This window comes from Corythoichthys intestinalis, chromosome 5 (assembly GCF_030265065.1).
Source record: "Corythoichthys intestinalis isolate RoL2023-P3 chromosome 5, ASM3026506v1, whole genome shotgun sequence".
Classification (NCBI taxonomy): Eukaryota; Metazoa; Chordata; class Actinopteri; order Syngnathiformes; family Syngnathidae; genus Corythoichthys; species Corythoichthys intestinalis.
This window is the reverse complement of record NC_080399.1, coordinates 55,792,413-55,813,830: the sequence shown is the minus strand read 5'-3', so window position 1 is coordinate 55,813,830 and position 21,418 is coordinate 55,792,413. Positions and strand designations below refer to the sequence as shown.

Below are 21,418 nucleotides of genomic sequence, written 5' to 3'. Positions count from 1 at the left end.
CAAAAAATATAATAGTTACCTTAAATCCTCGAACAAATCACTCCTGAGAAAATCCTTCCTGTTTGTGTGCTTCCGTACGTTTTCAATGTAAATCTGGCGTTGGATTGCTGCATGTGTTTGAGAATAACTGCGACCAACTTTGACTGACTAAAGCGGAGTGTGGGACAGCCCCTTACTTGAAGGCGTGGCGCTGTGTCGGGGGAATATGTCCCGTCAATATCATTATGAAGTCTATGGATCGCCAATGTGAGGTGATTTAAATAATCCACATACAAAATACTGTATTTTCTCATCAGAGTAAAAGATTCACTTTCAATGAATGGCCTATTTTAAAACTGTTTTCATATATAGGGCACACCGTATTACAGGTAGTCCTCAGATTACAGCATACCTGACTTACGTGATTTCGACTTTAAGATGCTGGAGTCTCGTTTTTTTTTCCAACAATGTTGAGTTTTGTGATGCATGCTTTTATCTTGGCGCAGGAAGCGTAGAGCATGTTGTACTAATGGCTCGCATGGACACATGAAGAAGAATGTATTTGCGCGCACGGGGAACCACACACATGAGGAAGAGCGCGTTTGTTCCCACAAAGAAGTCACGCAGCTGAGTGAGAGAGAAGCCTGCGCGCACATGTGTTGCTTGTGCAGCATCCACAGAGGCAACACTTCTATTTTAAACACCTTTTGTTGTGTTTATTGCGCTTTTCAATTGTGGCCGAACACTTGGGGCGAGTTTATGTGATTATTTTTGATGATGTGCAGACACTAACTGATAGATGCTAATTATTTATGTGGATTGTTATTGCTGTATAAGCAGATATTTATGAACGTAAATTTGAATTGCTGTTATTGAAGATGAAACTTATTTAATTTCATTTTTATTTAGTTACATTCTGCAAGTGTTGATGTCAAGAGCAGCTGAATAAAGTCAGAAAACCACACGGACGTCTGACATCGTCATTTCAAAGCTTAGCTCGCTGCCTAGCTAGGTCTTAGCTCCAACATCTTGGCGAGGACGGTACAAGGACGTATAATGCATGTTTTTGGATAGTAATTTTGAGATTTAGGAGGTATTTAGGGGTACTAAATGTTTAATTCCGATTGACGCGGAAATTCAGGTTACGTTGCCAGCGTAGGAATGGAACTCATTCGTAACCTGAGGACTATCTGTTAAAGACGCAGTAGTAGTAGTAGTAGTGGTGGTTGGGGTTGCGTTATGCATTAATTACATGGAGCTACACTAAAGGGAATGTCATGCCATGATTAACTGATTTTGATCCATATACAGGGTGACCCCCCCCCCAAAAAACGGGAACTTTTTAACAGTTACAGTGCCTTGCAAAAGTATTCGGCCCCCTTGAACCTTGCAACCTTTCGCCACATTTCAGGCTTCAAACATAAAGATATAAAATTTTAATTTTTTGTCAAGAATCAACAACAAGTGGGACACAATCGTGAAGTGGAACTAAATTTATTGGATAATTTAAACTTTTTTAACAAATAAAAAACTGAAAAGTGGGGCGTGCAATATTATTCGGCCCCCTTGCGTAAATACTTTGTAAAGCCACCTTTTGCTCCAATTACAGCTGCAAGTCGCTTGGGGTATGTTTCTATCAGTTTTGCACATCGAGAGACTGACATTCTTGCCCATTCTTCCTTGCAAAACAGCTCGAGCTCAGTGAGGTTGGATGGAGAGTGTTTGCGAACAGCAGTCTTCAGCTCTTTCCACAGATTCTCGATTGGATTCAGGTCTGGACTTTGACTTGGCCATTCTAACACCTGGATACGTTTATTTTTTAACCATTCCATTGTAGATTTGGCTTTATGTTTTGGATCATTGTCCTGTTGGAAGATAAATATCCGTCCCAGTCTCAGGTCTTGTGCAGATACCAACAGGTTTTCTTCCAGAATGTTCCCGTATTTGGCTGCATCCATCTTCCCGTCAATTTTAACCATCTTCCCTGTCCCTGCTGAAGAAAAGCAGGCCCAAACCATGATGCTGCCACCACCATGTTTGACAGTGGGGATGGTGTGTTCAGGGTGAAGAGCTGTGTTGCTTTTACGCCAAACATATAGTTTTGCATTGTGGCCAAAAAGTTCAATTTTGGTTTCATCTGACCAGAGCACCTTCTTCCACATGTTTGGTGTGTCTCCCAGGTGGCTTGTGGCAAACTTTAAACGAGACTTTTTATGGATATCTTTGAGAAATGGCTTTCTTCTTGCCACTCTTCCATAAAGGCCAGATTTGTGCAGTGTACGACTGATTGTTGTCCTATGGACAGACTCTCCCACCTCAGCTGTAGATCTCTGCAGTTCATCCAGAGTGATCATGGGCGTCTTGGCTGCATCTCTGATCAATTTTCTCCTTGTTTGAGAGGAAAGTTTGGAAGGATGGCCGGGTCTTGGTAGATTTGCAGTGGTCTGATGCTCCTTCCATTTCAATATGATGGCTTGCACAGTGCTCCTTGAGATGTTTAAAGCTTGGGAAATCTTTTTGTATCCAAATCCGGCTTTAAACTTCTCCACAACAGTATCTCGGACCTGCCTGGTGTGTTCCTTGGTTTTCATAATGCTCTCTGCACTTTAAACAGAACCCTGAGACTATCACAGGGCAGGTGCATTTATATGGAGACTTGACTACACACAGGTGGATTCTATTTATCATCATCGGTCATTTAGGACAACATTGGATCATTCAGAGATCCTCACTGAACTTCTGGAGTGAGTTTGCTGCACTGAAAGTAAAGGGGCCGAATAAAATTGCACGCCCCACTTTTCAGTTTTTTATTTGTTAAAAAAGTTTAAATTATCCAATAAATGTTGTTCCACTTCACGATTGTGTCCCACTTGTTGTTGATTCTTGACAAAAAAATTAAATTTCATATCTTTATGTTTGAAGCCTGAAAGGTGGCGTAAGGTTGCAAGATTCAAGGGGGCCGAATACTTTTGCAAGGCACTGTATGTTAACAGTTATGGAAGAAAAAAATCATAGTAATTGAAACCTTAAACATGCCATTGTAGAAACAATTTTGGAATTTTCATTTTCAAACCCCACGCGGCATTTCCACTCGTCTGCGGGACTATCACGTGTTAGATGGGGTTACCGTGTGACTAGGTGAAATTAGACACACTCAAGTACAAAACCTCGGTGTCAGGGTTAGAAATGAGAACGCATAGAATAGGTTGCCAACAAACTCACTCTCACAAAGGATTCACACAGATACCTCCCAATCACTTATCTCTCAAACCCCCCTCCCTTCCTTGGTTATCAGGCCCGCCACATGGTGTCAACCAGAAATACAACAAGCTAACGATAGAACCAACATATTCACAGTTAGAGAAGGCGTTTAATGTATTTCTTGGTGTTTTTTTGTGATTCTTCTGTCTCTCTCTCCCTTTTTCTTCTGTTTCCCTATAACCCTGTTGAATGATCACAATGGATGTTTGTCATGCTCCCATGTGATACATTAAACTGTTCAGATCAATCGGACACTCAGATCTCCATTCTCCATGTCAAGGAGCTGAACAGGACAGGTTAAAAGAAAAAAAAAAATTCATAGTAATTGAAACCTTAAAATATGCCAATTAAGAAACAGTGATGGAATTTTCACTTAACGAATGATGTTCGTGAAATGGCGTCCCCCTGTACAAATGCATTATGCCTCATCTGACCTGGAATACTGGGAATTTCATTCTGAATTCACCATGGTTACTAAAATGGCACATTGTTTCCTTGCTCAAGGTCACTGTCTCACAGTGGTGCCACTTGCCCACATCTGCCAATATGCAAAATTTCCCATTTAAAAAAAAAAAAAAAAGTTGTCAGCAGCACATTTCAAGAATGCATTCATGCAGGAGGACGTCATTTAAATGACATAACTTTTAAATAAAAATTCCATAATTGTTTTTTAAATGGCATGTTTTAAAGTTTCAATTACTATGAATAAAATATTTTTCTTCCATCACGCTTGGTTCTATTGGATTGTTAAAAATTGTTTTGGGTCACCCTGTTGTTGTAGTTGTAGTATCTTTATGCATCCACTAGATAGAGCTACGCTAAATGGAATGTCATTTTATTAACCAATATTATTCCATATTCCATTATTATTATATGAGGCACATTTGATTATAAGGCGCACTTAACTTTTGAGAAAAATGGAAGGCTTTTAAGTGCGCCTTATAGTGCGGAAAATACGATAATAAGATACCAATACTACGAATACTAAGGTCCCTCCTCAAAGTTTATTAGTGCCAGTGAAAGCTATACAGACTCAAGATATTAAAAAGGTGTCATTCAACAACTTGTCAGTCGATATATAATCACAAATGTTATGAAAATATTTTAATGAGGTTGAAAAGTTACCGAGTGTTGCTTTAATTATAAAGTTAAGTTAGTCCCCACATTTCCCTAAAAAGTTTATTTCCGTCTTGGACTTTTCCCCATTATTTATCATCAATTATTTCTTCCCATTTACCTTCTACTCCTAACCTTTGCCTTTATTTGACGCCTCCTCAGATGACCTCTCGCTGCAGGAATGCGTTGAACATCGTGGTCACCACCCTTTTTGCGGCGGTGGTCCTCTTCACCATCCTTTTAGCCTATATAACAGGTTAGTTTGCTAATAGTGGCCGTTTATTTTGGGGACACAACATGTTGCGTTACCTTTGATTTGACTTTTTTTTTCTTCTCCTCTAAAGGCTACCAGTTCATCCAAACTGAGCAGCATCACCTATCCTTTGGCCTCTATGGTGCATTCCTCTTCCTCCACCTTCTTCTCCAAAGCTTTTTCGCTTTTCTGGAGCACCGGCAGATGAAAATTCCCACTCGTCCTCAACATCTTCGTCGCTCGGTGGCCCTCTGCATTGCCGCCTACCAGGAGGATCCCGACTACTTGAGGAAGTGTCTGCGCAGTATCAGACGGATTTCTTTCCCAGGACTGAAAGTAGTGTTGGTGGTGGATGGGAACAAACCAGAGGACCATTACATGATGGATATTTTCCAGGAAGTGATGGGTGGAGCTGACCAGGCAGGCAGCATGGTGTGGAAAGGAAACTACCACAGTGATGGAGATGGGGCTAAAAAAGATCCAGGAAGCATAGTTCACATGGAGGAGGTGATACGAGTTACTCGGTTGGTTAGAACCTGCCGCTTTTCCTGCATCATGCAGGAGTGGGGAGGGAAGAGGGAGGTCATGTACACAGCCTTTAAAGCGTTGGGGGACACTGTGGATTATGTGCAGGTAAGGACCACTCATTAATTTGATTCTTAATGATATGATTCTCAATTGAATCCAGTCAGGGGGCCAGAATCAGAATTCCAGCATTCACATGCTATTTCTCTAGAAATTGCATCCTGTAATATTCTCAATATTTTCTTTTTAGAGGACCAGTGGACCATATTTTTTAAATGTTTGTTGAAACATATTTTTGGCTAACAATGAACAGACTTATACATTAAATGTAATTGTTAAAAAAAGAACAAAAATTGTGTTTTTGACCTAATAATATAGTAAAATTGAAGGCTTTCAGACATTTTTTTTTAAAACAGCAAAGTATTTTTAGTAATAATTTCAAGTAATGTACAATTGTTTCTTTCTTTTCATGGTAAATATTTATTTGGAGGAATTGAAGGTGAAAAAATGTTTGTTTTTTACCTAGTCCCTCATTTTACTGCTGTTTAAGCTAATTAATATAGTAAAATAACATTTTGGGCTTTATAGTGTTTTAACGCTCTTTTAAAGTATTTTGCTGATGATTGACTTTTCTTTAAAATGAACACTATGTACTTTTTGGTGGGTGTCTAATTGGTGGATGTCTAAAAAGAAAGATGAACATGGTTGTGTTATGGCTGTGCTGTTCGTGATTGCCAAACAATGTGTTGATGGCGGAAAACACTCAGGTGACTTGAAGTTCCGCTTTGAGACCCCCAATTTGGCCAACTTTCAAAATTGTCCCATATGCATGTGTGATACATCATTGGAAAGCTTAAAATCTCAATTTTCTGGGGGAAGAAAACTTTTGAACAGGAGGGCATTTAAAAAAAAAATTTAAACAGCGAAACCCTATCTGGAGGTGACAGCATGAAAGAGCAGAATTAAAGACGCCATGACTTTAACGAGATATTATCGCGTACGTACCTTGTTTCGATCCAAAAACTCCATCTAGCATGTATCACTGAGTGACAAGCCACAGCTGTGAATGGCCACAGCCGGAATTTTGGGGGATGTTATGGGGGATTTTATGGGTGAAACATGGCAATATAACAAGGGTCGTGATGCAGAAATCGCTGACATGTTCACAACATGTTGACATGTTGAGATGTTCATTTTCATATATTTACTCTTTTAAACATTTTTTTTCAATTTTTCTTAGTTTGGATCGATTATTTATCATCTAACATATCGGAGAAAATGCGACAGTAACAAAAAAAATACAATTAAGCGACAGTTATGAGGTAGATATCCGTGAGTTTTTTACAGACACCATGAATTTCATTGTGACGTAATTTGTTTAAAAGTTTAAAATCTGGTAAGTGAATAATTTTTTAAAGTCGTTTTTGTTTTTTTAATGAAATATTAGACATCAATTAATGATTCTAAGCTAAAACTGACAGACCTCTTGAATAAAAAATATAATTAATTACCTTCGTTTTATGGCTGGGTTGAAACAAAAACGGTTGCGCAATTTCAGTAAATGGGGGGTTTCCAGGGTAAAAATTGTTAATTGCTTAAAAAAATTGCTTAATGTCCTATGAATCTGCTATGGCAGCATATAGTCAGATTGTTTTGTCAAACACAACAGTTGTTTTGGCTTAAAATAGAGCAGTTTATTTTAAAGAAGGGTGCAAGAGCAGAAACTGCTTTTTCAGTCTTGTCTGTGTTTTACGCCTTATGTAATATGTTCAATACAACACACAATTTGACATCAAAATTTGCCAGCGAAAGGAAATCTGTAAGATCAAGACTTTTGGGAGTCTAGACCAAAAGCACGACGTGACAAGACCAAAACAATGACCTAAAGTTTGGGGGGAAGGGGCGGGTCGAGCCTGAGACAAGACAAAGGACTTAATAATGTGTTCTCAAAACCAAGACAGGTGTTGTGGGTACAACCTGGTACAGCACTAACTAGATGTAGTTGAATAGTCAGGTCCATCTGTGCAGGATAAGGTGTAACCACAAGTCTGTGCGCATGTGAATGGCGCAAAGACTTGTGTACCTTCTGAGTGTCTACCATGACTTTACATACTTGGTGAGTTAATGACATGCGTGAGTAAATTATATAAAGTAATGGGCTGCGTTTCAAAAACAGTTTGAGTCGCCCTTGCTCACTTGCCCTCAGCCCTTGCTATGACATCACAGAGAGACCACTTGGAGGGTGGAGGGAAAATGGGCAGAGGGGGAGTGAAAGAGGTAAATTCAACAGCCAGTATAGCGCCACCCCAACAACATCTAGTTGATCCATGATTGTCTGGTCTCTGAATCAACTAGGGCAAGTGTGTTCCATTTATGTCTTTCATTTCCACTCCACCCATTTTCCCGCCGCCCTCCAAGTGGCCTCTGTGTGGCCATCTTGGAGCAGAAAAACATATGTTTGGAGCTGCAAAAAACTGAAAGCCTTATCTACTGTAAGCCTTATAAAAAAAAAAACTCTCAACCCAAGGCCGTTGGCAATCTTACAAATAGCCCTTAAAAATTGGTGACTAAACTTACAGCGTCGTATATAGCGTGCAATATGAAACAAAAATAAAACTCAATTTTTAAAATAATATGAATTTATTGGAAATATTGTAACATATAACCCGGTGCAATCAAAGAACAATCAATATCTTCAGCTACTACATCATGATTACTAAAATTTAACAGTTACTTTTGTTATAATTGTATGTACAGTAGCACTTTTGGCAATTTCTATTATGTCTTGATGGCTGCACTTCATGGCACTTCAGTTCGCAATTCAGTTTGACTTTAAAGTAGTTTGTTAGTGTGTCCAATTATAAATTAAAAAGCTCAATTGATAAAATTAACTTACCGATGCAATCTTTGAGTCAGGAAACATTTCTTTTGCCAATTCTGAGAGGTGATCAGCAAAAGTTGCAGGCAAATTGTGTTCGGCAACAAATTGGCAGAATAAAATTTCGGCTTTCGTCACTTTTCATTCTGCAGACTGCATCTTTATGACCAGTGTTGTTAATCTTACTTTTAAAAAGTAATTAATTACAGTTACAAATGACTTCTCCCAAAAAATTGAGTTAGTAACTCAGTTACCTGAATGTAAGAGTAATTAGTTACTTGGCAAAGTAACTGGTATTACCTTTCATGGTTTTTTTTTTCAAAAAAAAAAAAACATAGTAACCTTTGCTATGTTTGAAAGTCATTTAATTTTGTGAATCAACTGTTAAAGTTGTTAAAATTGCTCCCGAATCTGCATTAGTTCCCTTCTGTTTACTTTCAACATGTGAAAGTTTTAAAACTGTTTCATCATTTAAAGATAGATTCAAGACAAGATTTTGCCGATTTAGGAGTATTTTAGATAAAAAGTAACTCAGGTTCGCTAGGAAGGTTCACTACATCAGAGCGTTTCTGAGATGTCTACTGCTTTAAAATGGCAGCTGTTTACCAACGCCACCGAGTCTGTCATTTCGCATGTAGTTCTATATGCATGTGATATCTAGGCGTAGATTGTAGGCTGTCGGCTACAGTCAGGAAATATTGGAGCCACCTAGCCTAGCATCGCGTTTGCTACAGCGTCACAACACTCTTCTCTCTCCGTGTCTCTGACTTTTCTCACGTCATTCAACCAACGTAGTAACGCATAGTAACACACATTGTCTCGTTGCCGAAACGGTGACAAAATCCGAACGGAGAAAAAAAAACGTGATGCACGAAAAACGGTACACATTTAAAAATCAGTGCTCACTTGTACAAATTACGCCGAAACCGTACAACTTAACAGGTATGTTATAATGAAGGCAACACATGCTCTATGTATTTATATTAGCTTTATTAGCCTACTACCAAAATGATTATGTTAGCTACAAATACATAATGAGCCTTCATTATTTACCGTATTTTCCGCACTATGAGGCGCACCTGAAAGCCTTCAATTTTTTCAAAAGCCGACAGTGCGCCTTATGATCCGATGTGTGTCATATATGGATCAAAATTGATTCATCATTGCATGACATTCCATTTAGCTCAGCTTCATCTTGTGGATGCATAACGCAATGTCAACCACTACTACTACTACTACTACTACTACTGCGCCTTGTGATGCATTGCACCCTATACATGAAAACGATTTTAAAATAGGCCATTCATTGAAGGTGTGCAGTATACTCAGATGTACCTTATATTGTAAAAAATATGATAAATGTTTATTTTCCCTGCAGTGCATCCTATAGAGAATGATGCACCACACACACTCTCTGTTGTATGATGCTGCCTCAAGTTTAACTTCATTATGATAGTAATGAATTAGAAGAATGTATGAGTCATGCTTGTCCTACAGAAACCACATTAAAACTAAAAATATATTTCCCTCCCCCATCTTTTTCCATATTCAAACATTTTTGAAAACACTCCAGGGAGCGACTAGGGCAGCGCCAAAGAGCCACAAAGGTTGTTGACCCCCGGCCTAGGGCAAGTGAGGGTGGGCAACTAAAACTGTTTTTGAAACGCAGCCCTGGTTGCTACTTGGAAAGCGTCCCGACAAGCGTTTGCACTTGTGAATGTTAACAAACACACAAGACAGTGGGCATGATTTACAGTGTCTGCCTGCTAAAAGGAAATTAAACTTCTTTGTTAAATCTCGCAATCGCCAGAGTAAACTTTAATCAAATATTCATTTATTTAATATTAAACTGAGCTGCATCAGCAGACTCAAAGAGCCGCAGGTTGCCAACTTCTGTGCTAGCTATTATAAACCCTTTGATCTTTGGCTAACGAATAACGTCATGACCCATGAAGATTCTCCAAATGGAAACAATTATAAGGACTGTGCTTGTTCTCTCCTTACCAGGTGTGTGACTCAGACACAGTTTTGGACCCAGCTTGTACCATAGAGATGCTGAAGGTCTTCGAGGAGGATGCTGCAGTAGGAGGAGTTGGAGGAGATGTACAGGTAAAACATCAGAAATCAACACAAATGTCTACCAGGAAAGAATTAATACTTTTTCTCTTTGTCTACGCAGATTCTCAATAAGTATGACTCCTGGATCTCCTTCCTGAGCAGTGTGCGGTATTGGATGGCCTTTAATATTGAGCGTGCCTGCCAGTCCTACTTCGGATGCGTCCAGTGTATCAGCGGCCCGCTGGGAATGTACAGGAACTCACTTCTCCAGCGTTTCCTTGAGGCTTGGTACCATCAAACCTTCCTGGGCTCCAAGTGCAGCTTTGGCGATGATCGTCACCTAACCAACCGAGTGCTAAGCTTCGGCTACAAGACCAAGTATACGGCACGATCACAGTGTCAGACCGAAACGCCGACCCAGTACCTTCGCTGGCTCAACCAACAGACTCGCTGGAGTAAGTCCTACTTCCGGGAGTGGCTCTATAACGCATTGTGGTTCCACAAGCACAGCCTCTGGATGACCTACGAATCTGTGGTCACTGGCTTCTTCCCGTTCTTCTTAGTAGCCACGGTCATTCATCTCTTCTACCGTGGAAGGCTGTGGAACATCTTGCTCTTCTTGTTAACAGTCCAGCTGGTTGGGATGCTGAAGGCCACCTATGCCTGTTTCTTACGTGGTAGCCTGGTCATGATCTTCATGTCGCTTTATTCTTTACTTTACATGTCGAGTTTACTCCCAGCCAAAATGTTTGCCTTACTCACAATCAACAAAGCAGGGTGGGGAACCTCAGGACGCAGAAAAATTGTGGTAAACCTGATCGGTGCCATCCCTGTCGCAGTTTGGACAATGGTGCTGCTTGGAGGCGTGGTGTATACAATTTACTGTGAAGCACAGCAGCCTTTCAGCGAATTCGAAAAGGTCTTGTTGATAGCGGGGACCATTCTATATGCCTGCTATTGGATCATTCTGCTGGTGCTTTACCTTGCAATTGTTGCCAAACGATGCAACAAGAGGGAGGAGCAGTATCACTTGCCATATGCTGAGGCATAAAACTGCTCGATGAAGATCCAACAGGTCAATTACATGAAGGCCAACGGCTGTATGATCCTCACGCCTCTGTGAACTGCTGGAGTGAATGCACAGTTCTATTTTTTTTTATTGCAGCTGTTAAAAACCTGAGGATGTGAAATCCAAGAAGCAGGGAGCAGATCCAGTCAGGAGATCATTTGGAAGATATGTCTGGATCAATGAAGCACGAGATTGCTTGCACTGAAAGAGGAGTGATCTGTTGTTCATACACTATATTTAAACATAAATGGGACATGCAACAACAGAATCAAGAGCCCAAAGAAGCAATGAGAAATTAAGCTTATTAACGAAAGGACAGTCAAGTTGGGGACTGAAATCTTTCAGATGCTGTAAGACCTACGTAAACAAATATCTGCAGGAAACATGCTGAATAACTACTATAACTGATACACAGTATAATATCAGTTTCGGTTGCTGAGAAAGAAAAGAAAAACTGAAGTAAATAAACTCATTGGTTGCCATTGATGGCGAGAGACTTTCAATGTAGTTTATCAGGGAGGGGTCACAGCGGTCGTTCGTCATTCGTTGGGAAGTACATGAGTTTCACAACCACAATAAATTAATGTCATTCGTTTTTGGAAGAGGGTATAAAATATGGCTATTAGTAGGGGTGTGACAATACATCGAAAAGGTGATATACAGTAGTATGAAAAAGTATCTGAACCTTTTGGAATTTCTCACATTTCTGCATAAAATCACCATCAAATGTGATCTGATCCTTGTCAAAATCACACAGATGAAAAACGATGTGTTCTTTAACTGAAACCACCCAAACATTTATAGGTTTTCATATTTTAATGAGGATAGTATGCAAACAATGACAGAGGTGGGGATATGTAAGTGAACCATTACATTTAATATTTTGTGCCCCCCCCCCCCTTTGGCAACTTCAACCAGACGCTTCCTGTAGCTGCAGATCAAACTGGCACATCAATCAGGACTAATCTTAGCCCATTCTTTTCTACAAAACTGCTGTGGTTCAGTCAGATACCTGGGATGTCTGGCATGAATCGCTGTTTTTAGCTCATGCCACAGCATCTCAACGGGGTATAAGTCTGGACTTTGACTTGTCCACTCCAGAATGTGTATTTTGTTTTTCTAAAACCATTCCGGAGTTGATTACTTCTGCGTTTTGGATCATTGTCTTGTTGCAGCATCCATCCTCTTTTTAGCTTCAACTGTCTGACAGACGGCTTCAGGTTTTCCTGCAAAACATTCTGATAAACTTTTGAATTCATTCTTCCATTAATGATTGTAAGTTGACCAGACCCTGAGGCAGCAAAACAGCCCCAAATCATGATGCTCCCTCCACCATGTTTCACGGGGGGGGGGGTGAGGTGTTGATTTTGGTGAGCTCTTCCATTTTTCCTCCACACATGATGTTGTGTTTTACTCCCAAACAATTCAACTTGGGTTTCATCGGTCCACAAAATATTTTGCCAAAACTTCTGTGGAGTGTCCAAGTTCCTTTTTGTGAACATTAAACCAGCAACAGAGCTTTTTTTAGACAGCAGTGGCTTCCTCTGTCGAGTCCTCCCATGAATACCATTCTTGGCCATTGTTTTACATGTAGTTGATGTGTGCACAGAGATATTGGAATATGCCAGTGATTTCTGTAAGTCTTTAGCAGATACTTTAGTTAGTTTTAAAAAAAAAAAATTTAACCTCTCTGAGTATTCTGCACTGAACTCTTGGCATCATCTTTGGTGGACGGCCACTCTTTGGGGGAGAAGCAACAGTGCTAAACGCTCTCCATTAGACAACTTCTCTGACTGTCAATCGCTGAACAGCCAGACTTTTAGAGATGGTTTTGTACACTTTCCCAGCTTTATACAAATCAACAATCCTTGATCGCAGGTCTGGGGGATGGGCGATACCAGTGATTATGGATTCGATCCGACACCAAGTAATACGATCCGATATCGATACCGGAAGTTCATATTATACATATATATGTGTGTATATGTATATATATATATACATATATATGCTGGATCGAAATATCGATATTTTGGTATCGATCCGCCCCGCCTTAGTCTTCAGACAGCTCTTTTGGCCGAGCCACGATGCTCATGAGACAATGCTTCTCATCAAGACATTTCCTACCAGGTGTGTGTTTTATAGTGGGCAGGGCAGCTTTACCTCACTCATCATTGATTGGGCACACACCTGACCTAAATTGTTTAGTAAAAATTGGTTTCAATTGCTCTTTAAGTCCCCTTAGGCAGAGGGTTCACTTACTTTTTTCCCCCTTCTGGCATTGTTTGCATGCTATCCTCATTAAAATATGAAAACCTATAAATGTTTGAGTTGTTTTAATTAAAGCAGACCCTCTTTTTAATCAGATCACATTTGATGGTGATTTTATGCAGAAATGTGATAAATTCTAAAAGGTTCAGATACTTTTTCATACCACTGTATCTGGAGAATTTGAATATGTCTATATATAATATATAAATATATTTGAAAATGTCCATATCCTCAAAAGGATATGGACATGCTCCCACCAAGAATAAATTTATCGTTTTAAAAAGGTGTCACTGTTTCAAAAAAAAAAAAAAAGGAACCAATAGGTTGCTGCAAAAATCTTCCACTAGAATAATGTCAACGTTAGCGCACTGGCTGCTATTGACGGCATTTCATTTTGACTGGACTGGACGTCTTGTGCCGTCAATGGCACTGAAACCGTCGCATTCACAGCCAGTTTTTGTAGGCATTTACAGGTCACTTCCTGTTTGTTTTAGGGCCTTTACAGGTTATGTCTTGTTGATTTTGAGTCACTTCCTATTCATTTGGGGACATTCTTAAGTCACTTCCTTTTCAGTAAACCAAAGTCAAAAGGAAGTGACTCGTAAACGCCCCAAAAGGAAAAGGAAGTGACCGAAACCAATAGGAAATTTCGTGAAACGCACGAAAATTAGCGATGACAGCCATAGGCGTCCAGTCCATTTGAATTGGGTTAGGATTAGGGTTAATTAGCTTTAGGGTTAATTCAAATGGATTGGACGTCTACTAGTGATAAAGTTGTTCAAATTTGGGCAGAAGGATGAAAATAGCCTGTTTTTCTGTTTATTAGTTGTTTAGTAGAAAATCCAAGAATGTTTTTCTGACCCATAAATGTTTTATCGCCATATGGTAAGAATATTAGCGTGGACCTTGTATCGCAAATGGTATTGTGAGTTACCCAGAGTTTCTCACCCCTAGCTATTAGTACAAGCAAATTGTCCATTTACATGTGTTGTTCCATCATTTGTGTTCAATGATCTGTTTCTAGCAGGGTATCCAACTGTGACAATGATGTTACACTGTATGTCAGCCTTTTATTGGCATTCAGCACTGTTTGTTCGCATTGAGATATCACCATCAATGGCACCAATGAGTTACAAAAGAAAAAAAAGTTGGTGTTGGGTTTAGCAAAAAAATACACATTGTTCATTTATGACTAGTTAAGCACAAAATGAATCATAACCTTGCCGTGTTTTTAAATAAAGTACAAGCATAGACTTCACAATATATTGACGGGACATCGGGCGCGGGGCCGATTCATAGGGGCCTATCGCCGTCAAAGCTGACCGAGTGGAAACGCAGACAAAGAGCTTTTTCCGTTGAAAATTCTTGTGAATAAATGCTTAAATCCCTGAATTCTTTCTTGGTATGGACGTAAAACAGTCTCAATTCTTCAAAAGCAAAAAAAAAAAAAAACATGCAGGTAGCATTTATTTTACGTAAATATTGGGAACTATGACGCAAGTCAGGAAGGAAATTAGCGGCCGCGGTATGTAAACTAAGAGCTTTTTCCGTTGAAAATTCTTGTGAATAAATGCCTAAATCCCTGAATTCTTTATGGATATGGAGGTAAAGCAGTCTCGATTCTTGGTTAAAAGTAAAAAAAAAAAAAAAAGGGGCAGTTGGCATTTATTTTACATAAATATATCGAATGTGCTGCTAGTTAAATCACTGTGGCGGCCCCCTTAGTACAACAAAGAGTTTTTTCCGTTGAAAATTCTTTTGAATAAATGTTTAAATCCCTGAATTCTTTATGGATATGGAGGTAAAACAGTCTCGATTATTCGTTAAAAGTTTAAAAAAAAAAAAAAAAAAAAAGGGCAGTTAGCATTTATTTTACATAAATATGTCGAATGTGCTGCTAGTTAAGTCACTGTAGCGGCCGCCTTAGTACAACAAAGAGCTTTTTCTGTTGAAAATTCTTGTGAATAAATGCTAAAAATCCCTGAATTCTTTATAGATATAGATGTAAAACAGTCTCGATTCTTGGTTGAAAGCAAAAAAAAAAAAAAAAGTGCAGTTAGCATTTATTTTACGTAAATATGTCGATGTACGATGCTAGTCTATTAGTCAATGTGGCAGCTGCCTTATGTCAACAGAGCTTTTCCGGAGAAAATTCTTGTGAATAAATGCTTAAATCCCTGAATTATTTATAGATATGGACATAAAACAGTCGCGATTCTTGGTTAAAAGGAAAAAAATACAAAACGTACAGTTAGCATTTATTTTACATAAATATGTCGAAGAATGATGTTAGTATGTTAGACTATGTGGCGGGCGGCAGTCTTACAACAAAAAGCTTTTTATGTTGAAAATTCTTGTGAAAAAACTAAAACTATAATAGTTACCCTGAATCCTCGAACAAATCACTCCTGAGACAATCCTTCCTGTTTGTATGTAGTAGTTTTTGTACTTTTTCAACATAAATCCGGCGTTTGATCGCTGCATGTGTCGCTGCGACCAACTGCGAATAACTGAAGCGCGTTGTGGGATAGGCCCCAACTTGAAGGCTATGCGCACTGAAGGTCGAATCTGACCCGTCAATAATAATGAAGTCTATGGTACAAGTACCATTAGGTCACTATGACCTTACATCTACGAGAGCTTTTGATACAGTTTTGAGGAAACTGCCAGATAAAATGATTCTAGTAACTTTTAGCATCTATCGCAAAGCATTTTATTCAAACATCAATTCAAAATATTGAAAATGCTTGTACTGGGAGAGATGACTGTGAATAATGCTGTATTGTTTAAAAATGATAATTAATAATAGTAATGACATGAGAAAAAATTTAGGATGGGATAGATAATAGATAGATGGATGATGAAATGAATTAATGCATTGTTTCCAGGGTGTGAATTTGGGGGGATTCAACCATACATATATGAGATTAGATTCCCAAACAGTATAAAAACAAACTTCTTCTTGATAAATAAAAATCCCTCATGTTGCAATCACAGTTGTGTTATGTACAAGTCGTAACAAAGTACATATAATAACACAACATGTAGCCACAAAGAAAATGACTCAAACATTCTTGGGCCTGATGAATGCACAGAACAGGCCTTATTTAAACTTAGCAATGTACAGTAGTACAGAACATTGAAATGTGGCTTTCAGAGTGGAAATTCAGAGCCTGGAAATAGTGGCTACATATATTCCGACAGACTATTATAGAGAGCGTGTGGATTACATCCGAAGCTCAGAGAATGTAACCGAGTGACTGTATGAGTTGACCTATCCTTCAGCTCTGACTATAGCCTTCCAATGGTCAAGCAATGTATACTGTAATAGCATGGATACATGTCATATTTAACTTATTGCCGATTACCTACAGTATTTCCATTTCTCATTTTGGTCATTAATCTAATGTGTTTTTCTATAGTCAAGTGAGCCTGATTTTGATATCACTTTTATACATTGCAAAGATGTTAAAGCATGAACAATGTAACTTTTTAACAACCAAAGGGCACTCTTGACCTTGTAAAGTAATTTTAGAACTTGATAAAGTATTCCATGATTCCATTGTGACTGTAACTGACAACCAAAGACATGTCATTGTGAGAGATTTGTAAATCTTGTTCTTGCTGTTTCACTCTTTTTTTCTATGTCATACAAACAAAATAACCATGACAATTCTGACTGTCAAATGTGTTTGACGAAGATCTCAGGAAATTACTGGAATATTTCTGGGTCAATAAAATGTGATCTGCCTTTTGACACAAAGCAACCATTCATTCAGATTTGTACGTTTCCACGACTGTTTTTCATTTCTGAATGCTATGCAGTAGGTTACATATAAAGTCTTGAAAAACGATTAAAGAGGAACTCTACTCTGTTTCCAATAATTTGAACTGTTTCATGTATAAGATAATGAAGAGAAATGAAAGTGTGCCCTTGTTTGTCATCCATGTGTTTTTTTATTATTATTTCATTGCAATCAAGTCTGGAAGTAGGATTTGAAATTATCTGTCTACGTCACACTTCAAACATTTATGCAAGTACCCGGCCTTTTAGAGACAATTGTTCTAAAACTGCAAGGAAAGCTCAGCTTCCCCTAAAATGTCAAAAAATAAGTGATCAAATGTAGGGCTGCAGCTATCTATTATATAGGTAATAGATTAATTTATATCGGATTACAAACTTTTAATGGGTTGCAGAATAAATTTTAGGGTATGTAAAAAAGTGTTTATGCTTGCAATCATAGTTATTTTGTCTAGCTAAGATTACACTTTCAAAAGTGCAATAAATGCAAAGACAAAATAAAATTCCTGAGTGTTTCATCAAATTATGCAGAATTGCACTTTCATTTTACAAGAGCAATAAATGCATTCAAAAAAATACATTAAAATACCTGAGCTTAGCCTCAAACGAAATAAAAATTAAATAAATGAAGATCTAAGTTAAGTACCACAAAAGAACAATTGGCTAACTTGCATAGCAAAAGTTCACTTGCTTAAATGCTATAGAATACTAACGTTTTTTTGTTTGTTTGTTTGTTTGTTTTTTTAACAATGCTTTCAACAAATTGTTCAAACACATATTCCGACAAAAAAATGCTACATTCTATACTATTTCCAAACTAAATAACAAATGCATAAACAAACATATTATCGCAAACAAAAACATAGCATATGTTGGTCTTAACAAGGCGCAGCTGGATTTAGCCATTTTAGACGAGTTATGGCATATTGATTGTTGCCACTAGAGTGCAGTGTATCCACCCAAATCAATAAAACTATATACAACACTTTCAAAACAAACCACTACGTCACTCTAATTAAACGAATACTCGAAGCAGCAAATTTGATTCGAAGCTTTTTTCTAATCAAATTACTTGAAATAATCGATTAATTGTTGCAGCACTAACCAAATGTATACTGTTGTGTGTACATGTCATTAGCCACGTTTACATGCTGACTTTTATTCATACCGATTCAAATCATTCCGAATGGAAATTTCACATCAGCTGTTTACATGTCACTTCATCTATTCCGATCCAGCGTTTACATGTGACTACCTTTATTCCGAAAGGACGTTTGACAACTGCCGTCTGACATGCGCAGATTAATCAAAACAAAGCGTCACGTTGCAAAACATGGAGATCGATCGTCAGATCAGCTGCTGTTTTAACTTTTCGAGTGGAAACAAAACTTCAGAATGATACGCCGTTCATTTAAAAAGTTGTGTGGGTACGCTGTGCGTGTGCTTGGAAGCCATGTTGCAAGTGACGTTACTTACGTCACCAAGTGACGTCACCACGTCAGTACGGAGCATGCGCAGAAAGAACGCAACCAGACACCATTCCGCTTCCCTGTTTACATGATATAATTTTACTTCTAATCGGTTTGGGAAAAGGAATATTCCACCCCTGTGAATCGGAATGAAATTCCATTCGGTTTGGGCCTGTGCATTCCGAATGAGGTGTTTATATGGAACACATTTATTCGGTTTGAAGAAATATTCCGATTGTAATTGGAATATTTGGCTCCATGTAAACGTGGCAATTGACTAAGTATGCGCAACAATTAGGGCTGCAGTTATTGATTATTTTAGTAGTCGATCATCGTTGAACTAGTTATTTCGAATAATCGGATAAGCAGCATAAAAACAATACCTGAGCTAAGCCTTAAATGGTTAAAAAAAAAAAAAAAAAATCTTCGTACAACAAAAGAACAATTGGCTCAAGTCCACTAGCTTAAATGCTATAAAAACGCAAACGTTTTTTTTTTTTTTTTTAAACAATGCTTTTAACAAATGGTCCAGACACATATCCCCACCAAAAAATGGCTAAACATACCTATAAAGTACTTTACGAATGCATTAAAAAAAAAAAAAAAAAAACATTAGCTCAAACAAAAACTTAGCTCATGTTGGTCTTAACAAGGAGCAGCTGGATTCAGCCACGTGAAATGAGGCAGACTAGAGGGCAGTGTATCCACCTAAGTCAATAAAACTAAATGCAAACACTTTCAAAACAAACCATTACAACGCCACTTTGATTAAACGAATAGTCAAAGCAGCAAAATTTAATTCGAATATTTTTTTTCTAATCGAATTCTAGAGTTAATCGATTAATCATTGCAGCACTAGCTACAATGCACTCAAGCTTTGTTCAGAATGAGCTTTTTATCACTGGATATGACGCGGCTTGCTTTTCATTTAGTCGCGCAGCTTCACAGTGCTTTAAAAAGTGTGGACGCTGACCGTCTGTAGAGTTGGTAGTGCATTGTTCCTTTTCAGCGAAACAAGACGAATCATTAGCTTAGAAATTAGCATTCTGGGCACTTTCTACACAATTTGTCATACAAAGGTAAGATTGCATCTAATGTTGTGAAAAAAGAAAATTAAAGTCAAGTGCACTGTTAAGGTTGACCTTAATGGGGACCTGACAGCCACAGTAATAGGGTGGTAGGTAGGTCCCACACTTTTTCTCTATGGCGTGGCCTCCCCTCTGCCTGGGCTGCCGGCTGCGGGAGTAGGGGGAGGTCAGGGCTCCGATCTTGCATCATCCCGCGGCGGCTCTTAGGCGTTCTCCTGCTTCCGCCTTCCCCTCTCTACTCTACGTGGGTATCTGCCCCGTGCTCCGTCACGGGTCGCTGGCTGGGCACTGGTGTGTCGCCAGGATGTTGCCTGCTCCGGCAGGGGACCCTGTCCTGACCTGAGATTGGTGGACCGTTGGGAGTCCCGTGGCGTTTCATGCCGGTTGGGGGGCTGCGGCTGTGGCTTGTGGGCCCGGTGGGTGGACAGGGATGGAGGTGGGTTGGTGGTGCGTCCCCTCTTCCCATCCCTGAAGGCCGGTTGATGTGGGCGCGGGTGGCCCAGGGGACCACCCTGGATCCCAAGGGGCTGACGATGGCTCCTTTGCTGGGCTGTGGGAGGAGAGATGGGCTAGCTGGCTACCCCCCCGCCACCCCCGCTCCCGCCCTCCCTCCCCGTGCTGGCTGGGTGGGGCCTTGGCCCTGGGCTGGCGGCCGCGCTGCGTCTCCCCCTGTCTGCATGGCTGTCGCGTGTTTGGAGGGGCTTGCGCATAACTGGATGTAATTGGCCGCGCTTGGGCGTAGGGCCCCAGCGCCGGGATTCGCAATGGGGCAGCGTAGGACTTACACTCACAAGGGATTCACATGATTACTGGTTTCTAGATCACAGAGCTGATTTGTGTACAGTCTACCCCTCCCAATCACTTATCCTATAGACTCCCCACGCCCCTCCCCTTCTTTCCGTTGTCAACAGGCCCCCCACATAGTATCAACCGGAAATACATCTAGCTGACGATAGCACCAACATATTCATAGTTAGTGTAGGCGTTCAATGTGTTTCTTGTTGTTGTTTGTGTCTTTTCTTTCGTTTGTTCCCCCATAACCCACTTCCTGTTCCCTGCTTTGTAACAATAAATGAGGTATGTTAAATGATCACAATGGGAGTATGTCATACTCTCAATGTGAAAAGTTAAAAGTAACTGTTCTGACCAACCTAGCAGTTTGTGTGTGGGAAGGCACTGGACTTGGTGGGCTTAGACTTGATGCTGATGTGGATAAGGTGGCTGTAAAAGATGGCCCAGGATGTACAGAGGTGGAAGGAAAATACTGTATTTCAGAAGAGCATTTACAAAGAGAAGAAAGTGGGATGTTACAATATATTAGTCAAATAGCTGTTGTGATAGTGACACCAGCGTGACATAACCATAATTTGGACGCCTACTGTGCCTGGCTCAATCAGGTGTTCGGATCCGGCCACTAACTTTGACGGGCGAGGTTGAAAATTGAAATTCATGGAGCAGTAGAACTACACAGGTCCATCCAATAATGATGAATTAAATAATATATGATAATAGAAAAATGAAATTGAATACCTCTTTACATGAACGGAATTGCCATTATAATGAATTGATGACACATCTAATAACAAATGTTTGCATTTAAATCCATAGCACTTTTAGCCCCCCTTACCTCAGAAGTATGAAATTATTAA

At 39.4% G+C, this 21,418-nt stretch overlaps 1 protein-coding gene across 1 annotated transcript in view; it reads left to right on the top strand.

Annotated features, from left to right (window-relative positions):
• The window catches only part of has3 (hyaluronan synthase 3), a 30,005-nt gene extending 10,879 nt beyond the window's left edge, over positions 1-19,126 (top strand). Inside the window, exons 2-5 of the mRNA XM_057835908.1 lie at positions 4,519-4,612; positions 4,701-5,242; positions 10,020-10,121; positions 10,192-19,126. Coding sequence (XP_057691891.1) covers positions 4,519-4,612; positions 4,701-5,242; positions 10,020-10,121; positions 10,192-11,121 — 1,668 coding nt within the window. The 3' untranslated portion in view covers positions 11,122-19,126. The remainder of the gene's footprint in view (positions 1-4,518; positions 4,613-4,700; positions 5,243-10,019; positions 10,122-10,191) is intronic.
• Positions 19,127-21,418: the final 2,292 nt, after the last annotated feature.